Source organism: Salarias fasciatus, chromosome 15 (genome assembly GCF_902148845.1).
Source record: "Salarias fasciatus chromosome 15, fSalaFa1.1, whole genome shotgun sequence".
Lineage (NCBI taxonomy): Eukaryota > Metazoa > Chordata > Actinopteri > Blenniiformes > Blenniidae > Salarias > Salarias fasciatus.
This window is the reverse complement of record NC_043759.1, coordinates 29,830,460-29,851,889: the sequence shown is the minus strand read 5'-3', so window position 1 is coordinate 29,851,889 and position 21,430 is coordinate 29,830,460. Positions and strand designations below refer to the sequence as shown.

Here is a 21,430-nt window from a genome sequence, read left to right as displayed (position 1 = left end):
GGCAGCAGCGTCTGCTTCCAGACCAGCACAAGAAGTGAAAAGCTGACAAGAGCTCAAAAGAACAAGAGGAGAACATTCAAAGAAAAGAAGAACCTGCCTTAAAACAGGAGAACTTTGGATGAAAACGGGCTGGAGGGTGGAGGGTAGAGGGTGGAGGGTAGAGGGTGGAGGGTGGAGGTGGAGGGTAGAGGGTGGAGGGTGGAGGTGGAGGGTAGAGGGTGGAGGGTGGAGGGTAGAGGGTGGAGGTGGAGGGTAGAGGGTGGAGGGTGGAGGGTAGAGGGTAGAGGGTGGAGGTGGAGGGTAGAGGGTGGAGGGTGGAGGTGGAGGGTAGAGGGTGGAGGGTGGAGGGTAGAGGGTGGAGGGTGGAGGGTGGAGGTGGAGGGTAGAGGGTGGAGGGTGGAGGGTGGAGGGTAGAGGGTGGAGGGTAGAGGGTGGAGGGTGGAGGTGGAGGGTAGAGGGTGGAGGGTGGAGGGTGGAGGGTAGAGGGTGGAGGGTGGAGGGTAGAGGGTAGAGGGTAGAGGGTGGAGGTGGAGGGTAGAGGGTGGAGGGTGGAGGGTAGAGGGTGGAGGGTGGAGGGTGGAGGTGGAGGGTAGAGGGTGGAGGGTAGAGGGTGGAGGGTGGAGGGTAGAGGGTGGAGGGTGGAGGTGGAGGGTAGAGGGTGGAGGGTAGAGGGTGGAGGTGGAGGGTGGAGGGTAGAGGGTGGAGGGTGGAGGGTAGAGGGTAGAGGGTAGAGGGTAGAGGGTGGAGGGTGGAGGTGGAGGGTAGAGGGTGGAGGGTAGAGGGTGGAGGGTGGAGGGTGGAGGTGGAGGGTAGAGGGTGGAGGGTAGAGGGTAGAGGGTGGAGGGTGGAGGGTAGAGGGTAGAGGGTAGAGGGTGGAGGGTGGAGGTGGAGGGTAGAGGGTGGAGGGTTAGAGGGTGGAGGGTGGAGGGTGGAGGGTAGAGGGTGGAGGGTGGAGGGTAGAGGGTGGAGGTGGAGGGTAGAGGGTAGAGGGTGGAGGTGGAGGGTAGAGGGTGGAGGGTGGAGGTCACTCTGTGTTTACGTTCTCATGGGGTGTTGGAGGCTGTGGGTAATGAGGCAGGGGCCCCCGGGGGCCCCGCCGGCCCCACAGCTGTTTAGCTGGAGGTGTAATGATCTGTGGGGACCATCAAAGCTCCACAGCCAGATGTTTACAGCTGCAGCAGATCAAAGGTGTGAGTCCAGCCCCCCCCCCCCCACGTCCCGGCATGCTCTGCTTGCTTGTGTCTGGTGCCCTCTGCTGGTGGAACCTCACACTGTCCTCTCAGCTGTTCTCCCACATTCATCCACTGAGGGGCAGCAGAGCCACAGGTTCCACAGTCCCTGCAGGACTCACCCCCATGAGGGCCAGGAGTCTGCATGAGCCCAGAAGCTGTTCTTCCCCTCAGTCTGCCGAACCGGTACGCTCAGCTGGACGTCACTGGAGAAACGTGGAGAATGGAAGTTCTTCATGAAGGCGGCTGAAAGAACAGCTTCAGTCTGCCAAACCGACACTCTGGGTTCCAGCTGGTCCTGGTCCGTCTGCCTCGCTGTGTGGAGAACTTCACCTCCTTTTAACCGTCACTCTTCTCCTTCTTCCAAACATGTTTCAGTATAAACACAGCACCCTAGACCAGAGTTCTCCAGCCACCAGAGCCCGCCTGGCTCTCAGGCCTTTATGGCCCTGAAGAACCTCTGAACCGATCAGCTTGAGCCGCCGTGAAACGGTGGAAACAGCACCGACCCTGTGAGAGCCGGCGGTTCTCCACTGACCACTTCACCTGGACGGGTCATGGCAGTCTCGACAATCCTGACTGCTTTACTGTTTCTTTATTGAAAAAAACACACACACACACACACACACACACACACACACACACACAGTATGCTTCAGATCCCATCAGGAACCACCAGGCCCCGTCAGGTGTGCAGGGTTCTGCTGACTCCTCTGTCCGTCCCCCTCAGACGACACCGGGACGTACTTCCCCAGCGTGAAGCAGAACCCGGGCCGGTTCCTGCAGCCCTGCTCCGACTCGGTGAAGACGTGGCTGCGCAGCATGAAGACGGCCGGGAAGGTGCTGTTGCTCATCACCAGCTCCCACAGCGACTACTGCCGGCTGGTCTGCCAGCACATCCTGGGGTGAGGGCCGCGAACTCTGGACCTGCCCCACCTGTCCCTTCCTGCCCATTCCTGCCCCTTCCTGCCCTGTCTCTGCCCCTTCCTGCGCCACCTGCCCTGTTTCTGCCCCCGACCTGCCCTGTTCTTGACCTGTTTCTGCCCCTTCATGCCCCTTCCTGCTCCCTTTCTGCCCCTTCCTGCCTCTTTCTGCCCCTTCCTGCCCCCTTCCTGCCCTCTTCCTGCCCTCTTCCTGCCCCCTTCCTGCCCCCTTCCTGCCCTCTTCCTGCCCTCTTCCTGCCCTCTTCCTGCCTCTTCCTGCCTGTTCCTGCCCTGTTTGTGCCCCCAGGGGCAGGAGGGGGTAGAACCTGGTAGAGGATCTGGCTCCGGTCTGAGCTTCATCCATCAGACTGACAGATTTACATATTTCTCTCTGAGCTCTGCTTCCTGTTGACGCTGGGTCTGAGCTTCTGGCCATATGAGGAAGCTTCCCTCTTCCACATGAAGCCTACCCACCCCCCACCCCCCACCCCCCCCGTCCCCCGTCCCCCCTTGACCGCCGGTCTGCCTGTGTCCCTCTCAGGAAGGACTTCGAGGAGCTGTTTGACGTGATCATCACCAACGCCCTGAAGCCGGGCTTCTTCTCCCTGGTGCCCCAGCAGAGGCCCTTCAGGACTCTGGGTGAGTCCCGGGTCCCACCCCGACCCCCCCCTCCGGACCCTCCAGGGTCAGGCCCTAGACCAGCACACTCATGTTCAGAGGAAAACATGTTCACTCTTCTTAACAACCTCACTGAAATAGAGTCTTTGTATTCAGATTCATTTGAATTTAAAATTCAACTCTGACAGGCTGTAAAGTCCGAAGGTGGAAGATCTCTGCTCCCTGCTGGACTCTAGAGGTTAGCATGTAGCATGTAGCATTGTCCCTGCAGCTCTCTGATGGTTAGGATATAGCATTGTCCCTGCAGGACTCTGGGGGTTAGCATGTAGCATGTAGCATTGTCCCTGCAGGACTCTGGGGGTTAGCATGTAGCATGTAGCATTGTCCCTGCAGGACTCTGGGGGTTAGCATGTAGCATGTAGCATTGTCCCTGCAGGACTCTGGGGGTTAGCATGTAGCATTGTCCCTGCAGCCTGTCTTCAGACTCCACATCTTCCAGACAGCTGCTGCAGCAGAGTGAAGTGAAGCAGGTGTTGAGCAGCTGTCCTGTCCTACAGAGCCAGACTGAAACCGTCTCGTCTCTGTCCACTTGATGTCACGCTGACGGCGTCTCCTAGGAGCAGGAACCAGTGGTAGAGAAACCCAGGAGGACGTCCTCCTTCCAGTGAAGCAGCGCTGGCAGGGCCGAGGACAGGTCTAGCTGCTGCTAGCTGCTGCTAGCTGCTGCTAGCTGCTCCTCAGCCCAGCAGAGCCAGGCTGTAGTCTGCTCCCTCCTGAGCCCAGCAGAGAGCAGCAGTCTCCCGGGTCCTGGCTCCGTCCTGGCTCACTTATGAAAATGGGCATTTTGTGTGTGTGTGTGTGTGTGTGTGTGTGTGTGTGTGCGTGCGCTGTCCTCCAGTGAACGACGTGGAGGAGAGCGAGGGGCTGCCGTCGCTGGACAAGCCGGGCTGGTACTCCCAGGGGAACTGGCCTCACCTCCACGAGCTGCTGAGAGCCATGACGGGCAAGCCGGAGCCCAAGGTAGGCGGAGTGTGTGTGTCTGTGTCTGTGTGTGTGTGTGTGTGTGTGTGTGTGTGTGTGTGTGTGTGTGTGTGTGTGTGTGTGTGTTCTTGTATTTCTATCCTTGTTGGGGCCAAATGTCCCCACAAGGATAGCAAAACGTGGAACGACGTGCCTTGTGGGGACCTTTTTCCGGTCCTAAGTAGGAGAAACAGTGTTTTCTTGACCATGTTGTTGTTACTGAAAAAAGTAAAAGTGCAAAAACATTTCTTTAGGGTTAGGCTTTGTTGTGGTGTGGGTTAGGGTTAGGGTAAGGGTCAGGGTTAGGGGCTAGACATGAATGGGAGTCAATGGACGGTCCCCACAAGGATAGAAATACAAGACTGTGTGTGTGTGTGTGTGTGTGTGTGTGTGTGTGTGTGTGTGTGTGTGTGTGTGTGTGTGTGTGTGTGTGTGTGTGTTGTGGCAGCCCCTGAAAGGAATGGCAGCCGGCTGAGAAACATTCACACCACTGTAACGGCAGCAGGAGCTGCTGGCTGCTGGACAGGCAGCATGATCCAGTCTACAGAGTCCACCACAGTCCAGTCTATGAGTCCACCATAATCCAGGATCCAGAGTCCACCAGAATCCAGAGTACAGAGTCTAAAGTCAGAGTCAGCTCTATTGCTGCATGTGCTCTCCATGCTTGACATACAGCACAGATGACATTTCAGTCCTCTGGACCGCCGGTGCCGCTCACAGCACGAGAAACAAGCGCCGTATTTTCCACACTATAAGGCGCGCCTGAAAGCCTCTCATTTTATCAAAAACCAGCATTGCGCCTTATAATCCAGTGCGCCTTTTTGCAGAAAATACAGTAATAAAGACCACCAGGTCGTCAGTCATTGTTGTTTGACTACAGTTCCCATAATGCTTTGCCACCTGATCTCATGAGCAAATAACCTCTGTTTGCTTGTAGCTAAGCTAGTCGGTTCAAACAGAACGGTAAACATGAAGCTTCATCCCCACTCTCCACCTCTAACCTGTCAGTCGCCAGAATCACACCGTCTGTCCTCCAGGCTACCAAACGGAGCCCGGCACGCAGCTGCACAGCCCGGCCAGAGGACGCTCCTTTACGAGCAGCCGGCGCCACGGTGAGCGGCCGGCCGCCAGCCGGCGCCACGGTGAGCGGCCGGCCGCCAGCCGGCGCCACGGTGAGCGGCCGGCCGCCAGCCGGCATTACTATTGCAACAACACATCATCAGCAGGGTAAACTAGCCTGTCTCACGACGGTCTAACCAGCTCACGTTCCCTGTTAGTGGCTGAACAATCCAACGCTTGGTGAATTCTGCTTCACAATGACAGGAAGAGCCGACATCCAAGGATCAGAAAGCAATGTTGCTATGAACGCTTGGCCGCCACGAGCCAGTTCTCCCTGTGGGAACTTTTCTGACACCTCCTGCCATCGCAGACACCAGCTTGGAGTGCTGCCGACTGCTTGGCCTCTTGAGCCCCGATTCTGTCTCCTGTCAGGACCAGCTCCATAGCAAGGGGTTTCCCACAGCGCGAGTCAGCCTCAAAGCGAGCTGGACTTCCGCTGACGCCCCCTCTGGACACACGGATCGTCTTCTTTTTCTAACAGGAAAAGACGTTTTCGCGTGTCTTTGTGTGTAGAGAAGCTAGAGCTAAAGAGCTAAAGCTAGCTAGCGTATTTGTTTTGAAGCTCTGATTGGTTGAAGTAGCTGTCAGTCAAAGTCCACAGGGGGAGAGGCGGGATTTCAGTGAAACAGAGCGTTTTCTCTTCCGGGTTTCAGAATTAGCCCCAGAAAATCTTTTATTTCACACAAAATGACTTTTCCTTAGCGCCAAAAATAAACTATTACCATGTTAACACCATTTCTAGGGTTTGGACAAGCTAAAAAAGCAGGATACAGCCCCTTTAAGACCCTGACGTGCCCCTGGGCACGTTCTTTCAAAGTGTCCCCTCTAAGCTAAAATTCTGACGCCTACAAAATCCTAAAGCACTGATTGCCCCCAAAACACACATTTAGTGTTAGAACAGGAGCAAGTACCCTGGTCTCAGCTGATCTATGAGCCCTCCGGCTGCAGAGAAAGTAACTCACTTTATGACTCAATGAAAGAAACCACTCTGAAAACTTCAAATAAAAATCAAATGTAAAAATCTTGAATTTGGGTAAACTTATAAAGGAGGCTAAATAACAGGGACAGCGATGCTGAAAGCAGTTCAAAACTTTTTGCTTTAATTATTTCATTGCAGTCACAGTTCATGGACAAAAAAAAAAAAAGATAAAATCTAAAATAATCATCAATTTGCCTGAAAATGCTCAAAGCATTTTCATTACACAACATAAAGTCATTCTCACAACAAGAAAAGGACGAGTTCAGAATTCTAAGAGCGACAATTATTTTTACATGTCCATGTTTCTGAAGTGCAATTTTGCAGTACATGAAAAAAAAATAATAATAATAATCTAATCACGAGTTAACAAATGTATGGGAGACGTTCATAACTGCAAACATAAAGCCCGTTACATGTGGACCGTTATTGTTTACAACCACTTTTTATCGGTTCAACCCGGGTCCAGGAGGAACAAGTTCACTTCTTCTCTTTTACTGCAGAGAGCCTGCTCTTCAGGCGCCCTTCTTCTTCTGTGGTGTCTGTGTAAAATAAGGCCGAACATGCAAACAGCACCCCTAGTGGCAGGAAGTGTAAATGCAGTCATGGCGTCGTACTATTGAATGCCGAATATTGACTGCATGTAAAGCGTCACGTTGATGTAAGCCGGGTAGCAGTGGGGCCCCATTAGGTAGGTTCCCGACGTGTCATTGTAAATTATCCGGGGATTTAAGTTGTGTCGCTGATATCCGCCGTCTGTCGGCACCCTCCTACCAGCAACTAACCGCTGAGCACCCAGAAAGGGCCCCATGCGGGGGGGTTTTCAACACGCTGTCGTTGCAGCGTCTAGTGTAGCGCCTTAAATCTGTCATTGAAATTGACTGATGTCAGCCGTCCCTCGGGGCCCCCTTCAGCTCGGGGCCCTATGTGTAGCGGCGCCTCTGCTGGAGAGAAGCAGCTGCTGCTCATTCCGCCTCCGATTTAAACAAACAAACAAAAGTCCTCGGCAGTGGATTTCACCAAAAGAGGCCCGAGGGTTTTCATAACCCACCATCCCTCTGTAAGCTCCGCCTCTGCTCTGGTGATGCTGCTGCTGTGGGCCCCTGTGGGTCTCCGGCCCCTGGGCAATTGCCCAGTTGAACTAATGGTTAATCTGGTCTTGGCTAAATGGTCTGGATTTAGACCAAGATCAGGTCTAAATGATCCTTTGTGAGGAACATGGTGTTTCTGGAGGAAGACCAGGCACACATGGGGAGAACATGCAAACTCCTTCCCTCCCTGCTGTGAGCTGACAGTACTGACCACCGTCCCACCGTGCCCTGTGGTTGTTTCCTGCTGCTCTGCTGAGGAGGAGCTTTCCTCTGAATGTTTTCCACACTTCTGGGAGGTGAAGCAGGACACGGAGGTGGAGTTGCATTTCTCCCCCCGCCCCGCTCAATGCCCCCTCTGTTCCCCGTGGGCCACGTGGAGAAAGCTCTCCTGGAATTCAGCCTGCTCCAGGGTGGAGCTCCTCCTGTGACCCCGCTCTGCTGCACCTGGGGCTGAATGGAGGCTTTCAGGGAGATTACCCATGGTTCAGAGCGGCGCTGCTTTCAGGGAGATTACCCATGGTTCAGAGCGGCGCTGCTTGCAGGGAGATTACCCATGGTTCAGAGCGGTGCTGTCAGAGACGCTGGCTCCTGGCTTCCTGTCTGCGCAGCCGCCATCTTTCCTCCGGTGAGGGACGCTTCACTCTGCCTTTCCTTTGCAGCCAGAGAGGAGTTCAGAGGTCAGACTGGTGTTTTGTCCCTGCAGGCCCCACACACTGCAGAACACACACACTACAGAACACACACACTGCAGAACACACACACTGTCTGACTCACTTCCACCCACGGCAGTGCCGCAGGTCAGAGGTCACTAATGAATCCAGCAGTGTGGATCCAACAGGGACCAGGACTTGGGAAGACTGACCTCTGTGACAGAATACTCGGGTCACTCCCCCGCTTTACCAGCGTGGACGACTGGCTGCTGATTCCTCCGGGACGCCCGGCCTGGGCAGCTCAGGTCCTGGATCAGGTTCAGACTCCTGTCAGGCCCACCGTGAGGAGGCGGCTTCCTGAGAACCCCCCTGGCGGTCTGCTTCCAGGACAGCAGTGCTCTCAGGATCCGCCCCCGTCTGACGGCCTGACCAGAGCCTCAGAGACAGCCAGACCTCAGCAGCCACGGGCAAACAGGGCCTCGGCATTTAGATCCACTGGATCTGATCCAGAAGACTTGATCCACAGGATCTGATCCACGGGATCTGATCCAGAAGACTTGATCCACAGGATATGATCCACGGGATCTGATCCAGAGAACCTGATCCAGAGAATCCAGACTTGGGAGCTTTCTGCTCCAGCCTGTCTCTGTTCCAGACTGAAGTCCCTGTGGGTGGCCTCTGGACCGGCCCTGAGGCGACCCCAGCTCTGGACCAGCAGCGTGCCCAGCACCAAGGCCTGCAGGGCCCCCCAGCTCTGGGCCAGCAGCGTGCCCAGCACCAAGGCCTGCAGGGCCGTTTCAGGGGTCTTGGAGGAGCTGTGGTCACTTCTGGGAAACATCAGCCTGAAACATGACCCCCCCCCCCTCCTCCCCAGGCCCCTCCTCCTCCCCCCTCCTCCCCAGACCCCCCCCCCTCCTCCCCCAGGCCCCTCCTCCTCCCCAGACCCCCCCCCCTCCTCCCCAGGCCCCTCCTCCTCCCCAGACCCCCCTCCCTCCTCCCCCTCCTCCCCAGGACCCTCCTCCTCCCCCCTCCTCCCCAGACCCCCTCCCTCCTCCTCCCCCCCCCTCCCCAGCCCCCCCCTCCTCCTCCTCCTCCTCCCCAGCCCCCCTCTCCGCCCCGTCCTCCTCAGGCCCCCCCTCCTGCCCCCCCTCCTGCCGCGGCCCTGGTTAGCCAGATCTGTTTGCGTGTGGAGAGCCTGGTCTGGGGGGGGGGGGGGTCCTGGAATGCTTGGGGGGCGAGCGGCTGGAGCTCCTCACACCTCGGACTGTTCCGGTCAGTGAGCGGCAGCAGGCTCCGCCTCCTCTCCTTCTGATGGACATTCTGTCCACACTGACCACACCCACACGGGACAGGAATCAGTCACGGTAAAGTTCCATTTGGAACTTTGTCCGTGGCTTCACTGAGCGCTGAGATCTGAGCAGAACCTCACCGTGTGGCGTCCCTCCCTTCAGGCCGAGTCCTGGACCCGGTACCGCCAGCTGCTGAGCTCCGGTCTTGTCCATCAGCAGTGATCGTCCTCGTCATTAAACTGTCTGCCGCGACTTCCTGTCCTCAGCTGGTCAGCTTCACTGATTCTGCCTGCAGGCAGTGGGGGGGTCAGTCCTGCTGGTTCTCCTTCAGGCAGACTGGATGGAGAGACTGCTGTGGACTGGGGGACTGTCCTGGGGACCCCAGACGGTCCTGGGGACCCCAGACGGTCCTGGGGACCCCAGACGGTCTTGGGTAGGGCTGGGCGATATGGCAAAAAAAATGATCACGATTTTTTTTTTCATATCATTCGATCTCGATTATAATCACGATATGTTATATTGTTTTTAAACCCGTTTTAAAGCATCTGCACTGAAAACTAGAACTATAGAATAGTTTAACATTTTATTAACAAACCAAGCAAATAGCAATGCAAATTAAATAATATAAACATAGAAAAATATAAGAACAATCTCACTGAACAGTGCAGTAAATGGAAAAAAAAAATCTAGCACCAAGACAATAAAATCTTGCGATGCACCGTTTTTTCAGTAAAAGAGAAGAACTGAACGATCGTTAGTTAAAGTGTGACAGTTTCCAGCCCTGAGGATTTTTGTTTCTATGAAAGATTAAAAAACTAAAGAAACCGCCTGGAGATAATGAAGGTGCTTTAGAATATAAACATTATTTTGAAGTCCTGATGCTAAATATGCTGCTGCCATCATTAATGCTTGCATCAAATGTACAAAATTTAAATAATCTAGATTGGACAGATTAGACTTAAACTGTAACAGTACAAAACTACAATAGTACAAAAAAAAATAGACAAAATTAATCGTTTTTCTCCTCTTAGAATGTTGCTCGTATGGTGCAGTGGCCTGAAAAGACGACACTGGCTACGTTTACATGCAGTCAATATTCATGTTAAGATAAATATTCTGGTTTCTGAATAAATATTCTGGGTTTAGAATAACCGCAGGAGATCCTCATTCAGACCACGGCCACAGACGACGCCATGACTGCATTTACACTTCATGCCACTAGGGGTGCTGTTTGCATGTTCAGCCTTATTTTGCACAGACACCACAGAGGAAGAAGGGCGCTGCAGCGCAGCAGGCTCTCTGCATGTTGTTAGAAGAAGAGTGTTCACGGCAAGAAGTGGTGATATGTTCAATGATGCGATGCAGCGTTTTCCAGTAAAAGAGAAGAACTGAACCATCGTTAGTTAAACTGTATCACAAGTAGTTCCTGGACTCAAAAGACCAGATTCCTTGCAGATCGGTGTGCTAGCAGCGGTGTGCTAGCAGCGGTGTGCTAGCAGCGGTGAGCTAGCATCGGTGTGCTAGCAGCGGTGAGCTAGCAGCGGTGAGCTAGCAGCGGTGTGCTAGCAGCGGTGTGCTAGCAGCGGTGAGCTAGCAGCGGTGAGCTAGCAGCGGTGTGCTAGCAGCGGTGAGCTAGCAGCGGTGTGCTAGCAGCGGTGAGCTAGCAGCGGTGTGCTAGCAGCGGTGTGCTAGCAGCGGTATGCTAGCAGCGGTGTGCTAGCTGCGGTGAGCTAGCAGCGGTGTGCTAGCAGCGGTATGCTAGCAGCGGTATGCTAGCAGCGGTGTGCTAGCAGCGGTGAGCTAGCAGCGGTGTGCTAGCAGCGGTATGCTAGCAGCGGTATGCTAGCAGCGGTGTGCTAGCAGCGGTGAGCTAGCAGCGGTGTGCTAGCAGCGGTATGCTAGCAGCGGTGTGCTAGCAGCGGTGAGCTAGCAGCGGTGTGCTAGCAGCGGTATGCTAGCAGCGGTATGCTAGCAGCGGTGCGGGTGGAGCAGCCTGTCCTGTCAGCAGCAGCCTCATCTTCAGAGGAAAACGCCGAGGCATGGCTGACTTCCTCTGCTTCGCTGCCCTCGGCTCCACTCAGCTCATCTCTGTTTACTTCTCAGACAGCTTACAGGCAGAAGCTGAGCAGGAAAAAGTCGCCTGTGATTGGCTGTGGTCAGGCACATTTCTGCCATGTCTGATCGAGTAAATGTGCTCACAGCTGATCACCGTGATCGACTGGAAATTAATCGTGATCACCAATCACGATCATATAAATGCCCAGGCCTAGTCTTGGGGACCCCAGATGGTCCCCCCAGACGGTCCTGGGGACCCCAGACGGTCCCCCCAGACGGTCCTGGGGACCCCAGACGCCTCCAGCCAGATGTTGACTGACGCTGCTGATGATTCTGCCAGAGAAGCCGTCGTGTTACTGCCTCATTTAGCATCTTTCAATAGCCACGTTTCCATGGGGACCATATGATCAGCCCGGAGGTGAAGCGGATTGTAAAGGTTCATATAAACACTGAGGATCCGCTTCACTCGGAGAGGACTGTGTGTCTGACCTGATTGCTCGAGGTGGTCTACACTGATCAATAATCCGCTCCGTGTCTCATATAAACGCTGCCTGACAGCCGAGCAGATTAAACAGGGATAATTGGTTCTGCCATGAGTTCCCTCGTACGTAGTGACGTGATGACGTCACAGGAAGCAGGAAGCAGTAAAGTCAAAAACAAGCAGAAGAACTGGACGGTGGCTGAGAAACACTTTTTAAAAAAAACCCTGAGAGAACAAACCCTGGAGCCAGCTGTTGAAAGAGCTCGGTGGTAGACTACCAGCGGACCGCTGCCTGGTGTTCTGGATGAACTGGTTCCCATGGTAACGAGAGACATATTCCTGTAAACTCATGCTGGAAGCAGCAGATGTTAGAATCAGACCCACTAAAGACTCTGAACTGATAAATTTACTGTAACTGTAGAAAAGCGGCGTCACTAGAACCTCTACAAGGTTTCAGTCGAGTTTCAACATTTGTTGGTCACAAGTTAACACGGACACCAGTTCATCTGAAACACCGGCAGGCAGAGCGGAGCCCCGGTGCTCAACCCCGGGATGTGGCCTAGGGTGGGGCGGGACTCCGGCCGGGGGAGGAGCTCTCTGAGCAGCGTGGATCGCTTTGAACTCTGTCCATGTACACAGATGAGGTCAACACGTTTGTTTTCTATCGAACTGAAAAAACACCAGTACAGTGGCTCAGTGATCCACCTGCCAGTCTGCAGCCACAACACCGCATTTCTGCTGATTCCAGCACAATCTGATCCATGAGCACAAAGAAGCACCGATCTTCCAGAAGACATCCTCCTCTTCCCCCTGTTCCTCCCCCTGTCCCCCCCCCCCCGCAGGTGGTGTACTTCGGGGACAGCATGCGGTCGGACATGTTCCCGGCCAGCAGCTTTGGGAAGTGGGAGACGGTGATGATCGTGGAGGAGATGGAGGGCGAAGGCGTTCCCCGGAGCGACGCCGCCGTGTCCAGCCAGGCCCAGGCGGAGCCGCTGGAGAAGAAGGGAAAGTTTGAGGTGAGTTCACTGGAAGCAGCTGTTCCCGTTTAGCAAACCCAACCCCCCTCCGCTCTGGCCTGCCGCCAGCAGCCAGCTGCTGTTAGCAGAGACAGACCCTCACGCTCCTGTTACTGCAGATCACTGCTCAGGCCAGGCAGGGATACACACTCTGGTCTGCTGGATTCAGACCCTCTCTCTGAGGCTCTCTGCTCTGAACAACGTTCAGGTTTCTCCTGGATCAAGCAGCTTCAGCTGTCTAAATGCAGAACAATTCAGCTTTCAGTCAGTTCCAGAGCGCCACACTCATTTCTGCTCACATTTACAGAGAAAACCAGCAGTTCAGAGACTGGAGTTCAGAGGATAAAGCACATGAGCTCCAAACAAATCAGGGTTAAACTGATACAATAGCTCAACATCTGGAACTGCTGGACTTGATGAAGGTGTTTCAAAAGAGTTCAAAACAGAGTCAGGAGGTCTTTGGCTGGACTTCCTGTTCAGAAATCCTCCACAATTTTCCCACTGTGACCTTCAACAGCCGACAAGACGAAGCTCACGGTCTGAAGTTCATCCAGAGACTGAAGCGAACAGCGTTTTAATGAAGAGACGAATCAGCCCAACACCTCATCCCACTGTGAAGCACAGCGGGGGAAGCATCATGCAGCAGGGCTGCCGTTTCAGGGCCGCTTGGTTTTCACAGTGAGCGATTTCACCACTCATAGGCCGCAAGGTGAACCACGAAAAGTCTTTCAGAAATTGAATGCCGCTCCGACATCGGCGAACTACACACTCTTTAGCTCATAAAAAAGAAAGACTTCTGATAAGGTTTTCGTTCCACCCAAGCAGGAGCACCAGACTCCACTCATGTCATCAAGCTACACTGAGGACCTGATGACATGAGTGGAGTCTGGTGCTCCTGCTTGGGTGGGACGAAAACTTGCAGCCTCTCGGCCCTTTCTGGCACGAGTTTGACACCTGTGGCCTAGCCCCTGGGTCAGTTAGCTGTTAGCCTAGCCCCTGGGTCAGTTAGCTGTTAGCCTAGCCCCTGGGTCAGTTAGCTGTTAGCCTAGCCCCTGGGTCAGTTAGCTGTTACATGTTAGCCTAGCCACTGGGTCAGTTAGCTGTTAGCATGTTAGCCTAGCCCCTGGGTCAGTTAGCTGTTAGCATGTTAGCCTAGCCCCTGGGTCAGTTAGCTGTTAGCATGTTAGCCTAGCCCCTGGGTCAGTTAGCTGTTAGCATGTTAGCCTAGCCATTGGGTCAGTTAGCTGTTGGCTCACCCTCTGGCGTCAGTCAGCAGTCCTCGGTGGTTCTGGACCACTTCAAGCAGACAGGAACAAGATATTTTCGTCCGGGACCATGCTGGACTTCCTGGATGTCCGGGACCATGCTGGACGCCCTGGAGTGTCCGGGACCATGCTGGACGTCCTGGAGTGTCCGGGACCATGCTGGACGCCCTGGAGTGTCCGGGACCATGCTGGATGTCCTGGACGTCCTGGATGTCCGGGACCATGCTGGACCTGGTGTTTTGCAGAGCGTTGTGGAACACTTCAGCAGTACCAGGGTGTGGTATCGTGTCCCTGACTAGCTGTTGTGAAGCAGTGTCTTCTGACAGTAGCTGGACATGTTGCGTCTGTCGAGCACCACCTCCTGTCGCCTCCTCTGCCTCCGGTGGGTGACGGAGCGCCCCCCCGTGGCTGGAGGGTCAGTGTGGTGGTGAGCACTGGTGGAGGTTTCTGGGACTGCCGGCTCTCTCAAGGTGCGTTCCCACCGGACGCGTTGCTTCACAGGCGTCACTGACGCCTCAAAGTTGACGCGTGTAAAGTGTGGAATTCGATGCATGTTCAAATGACACACGACGCTTGCAACGCTTGCGACGCGCAGCAGCTCATTGGCGGGAGTGGGAGGAGCTTCTGTGTCCTGTCTTCATGTTGACAATGGCGGATCCCATCGAGACACTGGCTCGGCTTTATTTAATAAAGAAAGCCAGAAAACGGCGTCGTCAGGCGCCTGTGCGACGTTTTTGGGTTCATCCCATCCTGCAGCGGCGTTCGCAATTTGACGAATTTCGCCATTTGCTCCAGGAGCTGCGTGAGGATGAGGTTCGCTGTCAGCGGTACTTCTGCCTCTCCCGGGCCGGTTTGACGAGCTTCTGGCCCGCGTCGGCGCTCTAGAGATGCGCGGATTGCGGTTGCACCGGCGGAGCCCGCGGATAACCGCGGATCGAGCGGATGACGTGTCGAAAAACTAAGATTTTAATTACAATCGGGCGGGTTGTGGTTGAAGCACTCAAATAAAAAAAGCAACTTCAATACACCTAAACACTATTCCGCGGATGCCGGGCGAGTTCGGTTCTGAAAATTGATTAAAAAAAAAATGGTTGATTTGGGCGGATAGCAGGCGGATGGAAAAATGAGCCATCCGCCATCTCTACAGCGCTCAGAGCGCTCGTCTGTGATTGGATGACGCTCGGCGTTGACGCTTCCAAAGTCAATTTTCCCAACTTCAGGCGTTGACGCCTGCAACGCGTGAACGCGTGTGACGCACGTCGCCAACGCTCGAAAAGCTCGAAAAGCTCGGAAAGCGCCGCTGGAAAAGCGGCTGACGCGTTCGGTCCGTTGAAGCTCGTCCACCAGAGACTGTGAATGTGAAGCGACGCCGTGACGCCTGCAGCGCGTCCGGTGGGAACGCACCATTAGTCAGGTCTGCTCTCGTCTGTGTTGACAGGAGCAGGGCATGAAGGCGCCGTCGGCGGCCTCCGAGCAGTGGGGCTCGTACTTCGTGGACGTGCACAGAGGGGGCGGGGGGGACGAGGACAGCCAGAAGCTGACCTGGTGCTGCCACTGCATCCACAAGTACAGCACCATGGCCATCCCCAGTGTGGAGCACATAGCAGGTAGGTGGAGGCCGAAGCACCCCCGACCGCCAACCGCAGCGTCTTCATACCGCACCAGCTCAGAGTGTGCAGGGTCCCGGAAGCCGGAGGTCCTCCTGGTGGAACGTAAAGACGAGGAAGTCTTTCACTGCTGAATATGCCTCAGGCTGGCTGTTGACATCCACAACTTAGTGTCAACCAGGACTGGACTGGACTTCCTTCACTTCTCATCCGAACATGTTTCCTCTGGACGGGTCTGATGGGCCAGAGCTAGACCTGCCTGTTTTATAGCTAGTGGTTTTCAGTGAGACTGACAGCTCCCATGGTACCAGCTCTCTGCGCGGACCACTGAGGTTGTGTTCACACCAAAGCATTTGGGTCGACCTAACTGACGTGGTGGAGCCGGGAGCCAGGGTGTGAACATGTTTTTCACGTTGGGTCGACCTACTTTAGGGTCGACCCTGAGCCGCCTGGAGGAGGAGGTCAGAGGTCGACCCGGCTCCATCTAGATGCAGTGAGAACACGGTCGCTCCCGGGTCCAGCCAGCTTTCCTCGTTTGCCGCACTTTTGTCCGTGTGAGGCTTCCGTAACGCACGACACGAACTGTTACTCTGAGCGCACGTCCAGCACGGCGGAGAGGAGAGCCGCTCTTCCTTCTGAAAGTCAGCGGTTTGTACGGCCTGCAGGAAAATCAAGTACAACAGAACCACCGTTCTGTCTCCGGTCCGTCTGCAGAACAGAGTCACCGCAGCACCGCCTGCAGTGCCTCTGCAGTCGCTGAAGGAGGTTGCCAGGTCTGTCGCTGACCCCCGGAAACAACAAGAAACTCATTTAACTCAATAGAAAGCAGCCCAAACCGCCGTCTTGGATAAAAACGCACGTTAAAACTGTATTTATATAATTAAAATAAACACTTCATGAACACATAATCATTTCGTCAACCCGTCAGACGTGTTCAAAAAAGACACTTGATTTGGCCGAAACCCGCCCAATCTGGCAACACAGAGCCGCTCCGGTCACAGAGCTGTTTTGTGCAATTTTGGTGTCGTTTACTTTTCCTGTAGTAACAAAGTACAAAACCGTTCATTCTCCTAAAGCGTATAATGACTACATGCCGTTGTTTATTGTGTATTCTACCAGGAGAAGTAATCAAACGCGCCCCGCGCTTCATTTGAGTCATAGCGCATCCCGCTCCGCCCTTTTGGTTCGACGGTGAGAACACGATTCAGTTATTTATGAGGAGGCTGATTTACAAATTCACACTTCCACAAAGGGGTCCAAGTCGGTGTGAACACAGCCTGAGAACAGACAGGCCTCCTGGAGCCTGGACCGGTCCAGCCCGGTTCTCAGCTGCTCTCAGCTATGGCTCTACCTGTCTGACCCAGATCCTAGTTCTGAAGGTCTGAGGAGTCTCCATCAGAAGTGGACCACAGAGGGTCTGAGGAGTCTCCAGAGAAAACCTCTGAGGAACACTCGCAGAACCTCGTTCAATTCAGGACAGAGAACTAAGAAGGAGGTCCAACAGCTGGCCGGGTATCTGGACCTCTTTCTGAAGCTCAGGAACCTCGTTCAGAGCAGGACAGTCCAGTAAGACATGAAGAGACGGCAGCAGGAACCGTTCCTCAGATCAGCAGCATCACATAGAGAGACTTCAGGTCCGCTTCAGGACGACCGCTCCAGGTACTGGTTTCTTTAAAGTCCTCTGAGGCCCGATTGTCAGCAGGGTTACTGCTCTGAATGAGATTCCTGTGTGGAGCAGGGACATCCCAGCTGTCCATGGTCTCAGTCGGTGTCAGGCCTGTTTCAATCAGTTCATGTGACCATGAAGGATGTCCGCCATGCTGACTTCCAACTGGACCGTGAGCTTCAGAGCTTTAGGAACCCTGAGGTGACTGCGAGACCGTCCCAGAACCCGCCTCTGATCACAGAAACAGCATCACTGCTGGGAATCCCCCCTCCCCTGGTTCGTCATCGGCTGCTTGGTGCCACGGCGGCTGTCTGGACAGATTACTACCTGCTGTGGAGGACAGAGCGTGCTTTCCCACCTCCCTTTCATCACCTGCAGCCGTAACCTGATCCTGAAGCCGAAGCGGCTTGCGGAAGGTCGGCACCTCTGGTGGAAATGTCCTGGAACTGAACGCATGAGCAACTGTCAGAAACTCCTGCTGGTCCAGAGGGTTCGGTCTCCGTCTTTAAAGGCTCAGGCTGCAGGGAAGCAAAAGCTGATTGACTGTTGTTGAGGATTTTGTTGACAGCATTCCTGTGTTCCACATCTGTAACCTAATATTTAACGGCACCAGTAACTGATCGACGAGGTTTGATCCGGTTTATCCTGGTCAGTACTTCAGACGGTTTGTAAATCTTTGAAGATGCAGAGGTTTGGGTGCTGGTGTTTACGGAGGTCAGCTGACAGATCCAGCGGTGTGGGGAATTCAGCGCCGCTTTGCTTTGTGTTTTCAGGCTTCACTTCCGAGATTAGATTTTTTTGTACGAATCCATGTGTTCACATATCTTCTTGGTGGCTTTGCCCTCTGGCCGCCTCGCTGCTGTTCAGCCCAGGACCCGGTCCGGGTTGGACCTGCTGGATCTGAGTTCTCTCTGTTCGTCTTGGGGCTCACTGCTGTTGTTTTTGTCTTTCTAGATCTGCCTCTGGACTTTAAGTTCCCCAGGTTCTCCCCGGACAAGCCCTGCACCAGCGGCTACTACCCCCGGCCCCCCGACTCGCTGCTGAAGAGGAGCCAGAGTCAGCCGTGAAGCCCCGTCCGGGACCAGACCATAGGCCTCTGCCTCCGGAGAGGAGCCTGCCTCCATCGGTCCTCCAGTTCCTCACCGAACCCCCGTCACCTCAGAACCCCCCCAGACCCCCCGTCACCTCAGAGCCCCCCCAGAGCCCCCCCAGACCCCCGTCACCTCAGACCCCGTCACCTCAGAGCCCCCCAGACCCCCCTTCACCTCAGAGCCCCCCAGACCCCCCTTCACCTCAGACCCCTCCAGACCCCCCTTCACCTCAGACCCCCCCCAGCCCTTGTGAATGTAAGCCACAGTGTCCCGTGCTAGCGCCCCCGTGTGGACGTCGTCTCGTGGTTTAGTGTTAACGTAACGTACACGTTGGAAATAAGACTAAAACTGGGTGTGTGTCTGCATACTGTGAAATTAGACCATGTAGTGTTGTGTGTGTGTGTGTGTGTGTGTGTGTGTGTGTGTGTGTGTGTGTGTGTGTGTGTGTGAGGCCCTTCCTCTTTTTTCATGATAGTTGAGTTAGAAATCTTCAAATCTTCAAGTGAACATTTTAGCATTTGTTGAGCCGTTGAAGTGATGAATTACCTCAAGGACGGAATCGAACCAGGAGTCCCCGTCCGTGGTCTGGAGTCATTGTGTCAGTAGTTCTGTAAAACACTCTTGTCGTGCTCCTCTTCTGCTCTTTTTACTGAGACTCGAGCTCTCTGAGGAGCTGGCACTGTAACCCTGTGTGTCGGCTGTTTTCAGTGAGGATGATGATGATGGAGGAAGACGACGGTGCCATGTCAGTGTTGCTTTGTGGCAGTGTGCTCGTTGAGCTCGTTGAGCTCGTTGAGCTCGTTAGTGGTTGTGTTATGGAGGAAGGAGCTGGCTTCTTGTTTTGGATGCACTCTGAGACGTGGAGATGTGCTTTAACCGACTCCTGAATGGTTGTTCTGGTTCAGGAAGTCTGGGAACCGTTCCGGGCTTCACTGACCGCTGGTCTGGGGTTAAGGTCTCAGTCCGGGAGGGCCGTGTAGCCTAGCTTAGCATGGGCCTGAAGGGGGGGAGCCAGGCTCATATCGGCCCAGAGCCTGAGAGAAGCGTGGAGGACAGATGTCCGGCAGATGTGGGACACGTCCAGACCGTCCAGTCAGGACACAGATGGCCCAGGCTCACGCTGCTGGCCTGACTGGACACACGGCTCTGGAAGGAGGGTCCAGGATGGCTAAGCGCTGGTCCTGGAGGGCCCTGGTCCTGGAGGGCCCTGGTCCTAGAGGGCCCTGGTCCTGGAGGGCCCTGGTCCTGGAGGGCCCTGGTCCTAGAGGGCCCTGGTCCTGGAGGGCCCTGGTCCTGGAGGGCCCTGGTCCTAGAGGGCCCTGGTCCTGGAGGGCCCTGGTCCTGGAGGGCCCTGGTCCTAGAGGGCCCTGGTCTGGAGGGTTTAGCGTTCTTCACTGCGTTGAGCGGTGTTGGACCAGAGGGGCCATTGAGGCACAAACCCTCCAGGACCAGAACCAAACACAGTAGTTTTATTTGTCTAATCATTTTTCAAGCAGGTCTCTGGTCTGCTAGAAGCTGTCAGAAACGCCCCCTTGAGTCCAGGACCAGGGCCCTCCAGCCTGGAGGCTGGACCGCTAACAGACGGGGTCCCTCAGCGCCTGTCAGAATATCGATGGTCAAACCAGCTGCAGGGATCTTTGTGGTTTTTTTCTCACATCTAATCCGTTGATAGACATATTGACCATCTGTCAAGTCCAAGAGGTCTTGAATCAGGTTTTCTTTTTCCAGACTCATGGATCTTTACCTTGAGAAGGTCGGAGGTCTTGTTCTGGTTTCTGTTCCAGTCTGGACCCATTCATCCAGTCCCAGCAGCAGTGCTACACCTCTAAAGCTCATCATTGTTGATCTCGTGCTAAGCTAAGCTAAGCTAAACTTCCCGGACGGTCACACTGGCCGTCCAGACGCAGTTCTGGGTGCTGTGTGTGGATACAGCTGTACAGCTGCACTGATTGTACTCTTCTTCTGTTGTCTCCCACCCAGAACACCTGACAGGCTCACCTGCCTTCGGCTGGGTTCATTTGTGGTTTGAAGCTCTGAAAAAAAAAAAAAAATACACAGTGACAAGTTGAATTCTGTGTTCAAGTGTTGAAGTACTTTTAATGAAATAAAACACTCTAGGATTTTTTACAACCTGTCTCCGCTCTTGTTGTCCTCTTGCTCTGCACGCCTCCCTGACGAGTGAAACTCCCGCCGGCGTCCGGGAACCAGCTGACCGCAGACAGCTGACTGCTGTGACGGCTCGATAAACAGCATCCGGATGTGCCAGCAGGTTTCACAATGGTTGTCATGAATCAGGGTTTGACAGGACGGTATTTGGATGTTTACAGCAGCATGAAAGCTCACATGTTGAAAACAAAAACACTGGTGAAAGAAGAACTTGTTTATTCTCTGAAATGTTCTCCTTCTCCAGCTCAGCTTGCATTGCTGCACATGACAGCTTCATTTTCACTGTTTCGCTGATGGATTGTTCGGCTGGCCCAGTGATTCATGATTTGACAAATGGTGGAATGAATTGAGAGAGGTCAGCTGAAGTTCCACCAGTGCAGACTGAAAGTTCCTGTCAGATTGGGTTGGGGATGCTCCAGGGCCAGCTGTTCAGTAAGATGTCGACTTCCGTTTCTGCAGGTTCAGTCATGTTTCGTTTGTTTCCAATTTTTGACAGAAGATGAACCACAAAAAGTTCTTCATTCAGTCATGCATTCTTAGAGGCTTAAACCTGAACGATGGAAAACCTCCAAAAATACGAGTCAAGCAGCAGGAAGCAGCGTCTGAGGACCTGACACCCCCACAAGAGGTATGACAAAGACATGAAACATGACCCGACACCCCCATAACGGGTATGAACCAAAGACACGAACCGACCCGACACCCTCACAACAGGAGACCTAAAACATGAAACATGAGCCGACACCGTCACAGCAAGAGAAAGGCTACAAATCTTAACACCATAAAAAATGTTGTCATTGAGAGACGTGTCAGTCTGAATGGCATTCTCTGATCCATGAGCCCTTCAGATGAAACAGGCCAGCAGGGCCGTTCACAGGATGCATGGATGAGGCTCTCCCTCAAACACATGGAGGTAATTCATCTCTACATTCTTCACAGCAGCAGCAGCAGCAGCTGAAAGAAGATATTCCACAAGACCTGGAAGAGAAGCACAGTAAATCTCTTTACTAACTCTGCTCCTTCCTGGAAAGCAGATGCATACCGAAGGTGGAGCGCATTACCTACGCAGTACGCATTCACAAACCTATTGATCCAGTGACACTCATCACCGAAGGAAAACTTCAGAACAGGTCGGTTAGCATTATCTGTCCACTCAAGGATCAGAGGC

General features: G+C 54.2%; 1 protein-coding gene across 1 annotated transcript in view; it reads left to right on the top strand.

Moving 5' to 3' along the window:
- nt5dc1 (5'-nucleotidase domain containing 1) overlaps positions 1–20,201 on the top strand; it is a 65,752-nt gene extending 45,551 nt beyond the window's left edge. The window contains exons 7-12 of the mRNA XM_030111040.1: positions 1,960–2,134; positions 2,694–2,791; positions 3,669–3,790; positions 12,294–12,467; positions 15,171–15,339; positions 17,960–20,201. Of these exons, the coding sequence (XP_029966900.1) occupies positions 1,960–2,134; positions 2,694–2,791; positions 3,669–3,790; positions 12,294–12,467; positions 15,171–15,339; positions 17,960–18,072 (851 nt within the window). The 3' untranslated portion in view covers positions 18,073–20,201. The remainder of the gene's footprint in view (positions 1–1,959; positions 2,135–2,693; positions 2,792–3,668; positions 3,791–12,293; positions 12,468–15,170; positions 15,340–17,959) is intronic.
- Positions 20,202–21,430: the final 1,229 nt, after the last annotated feature.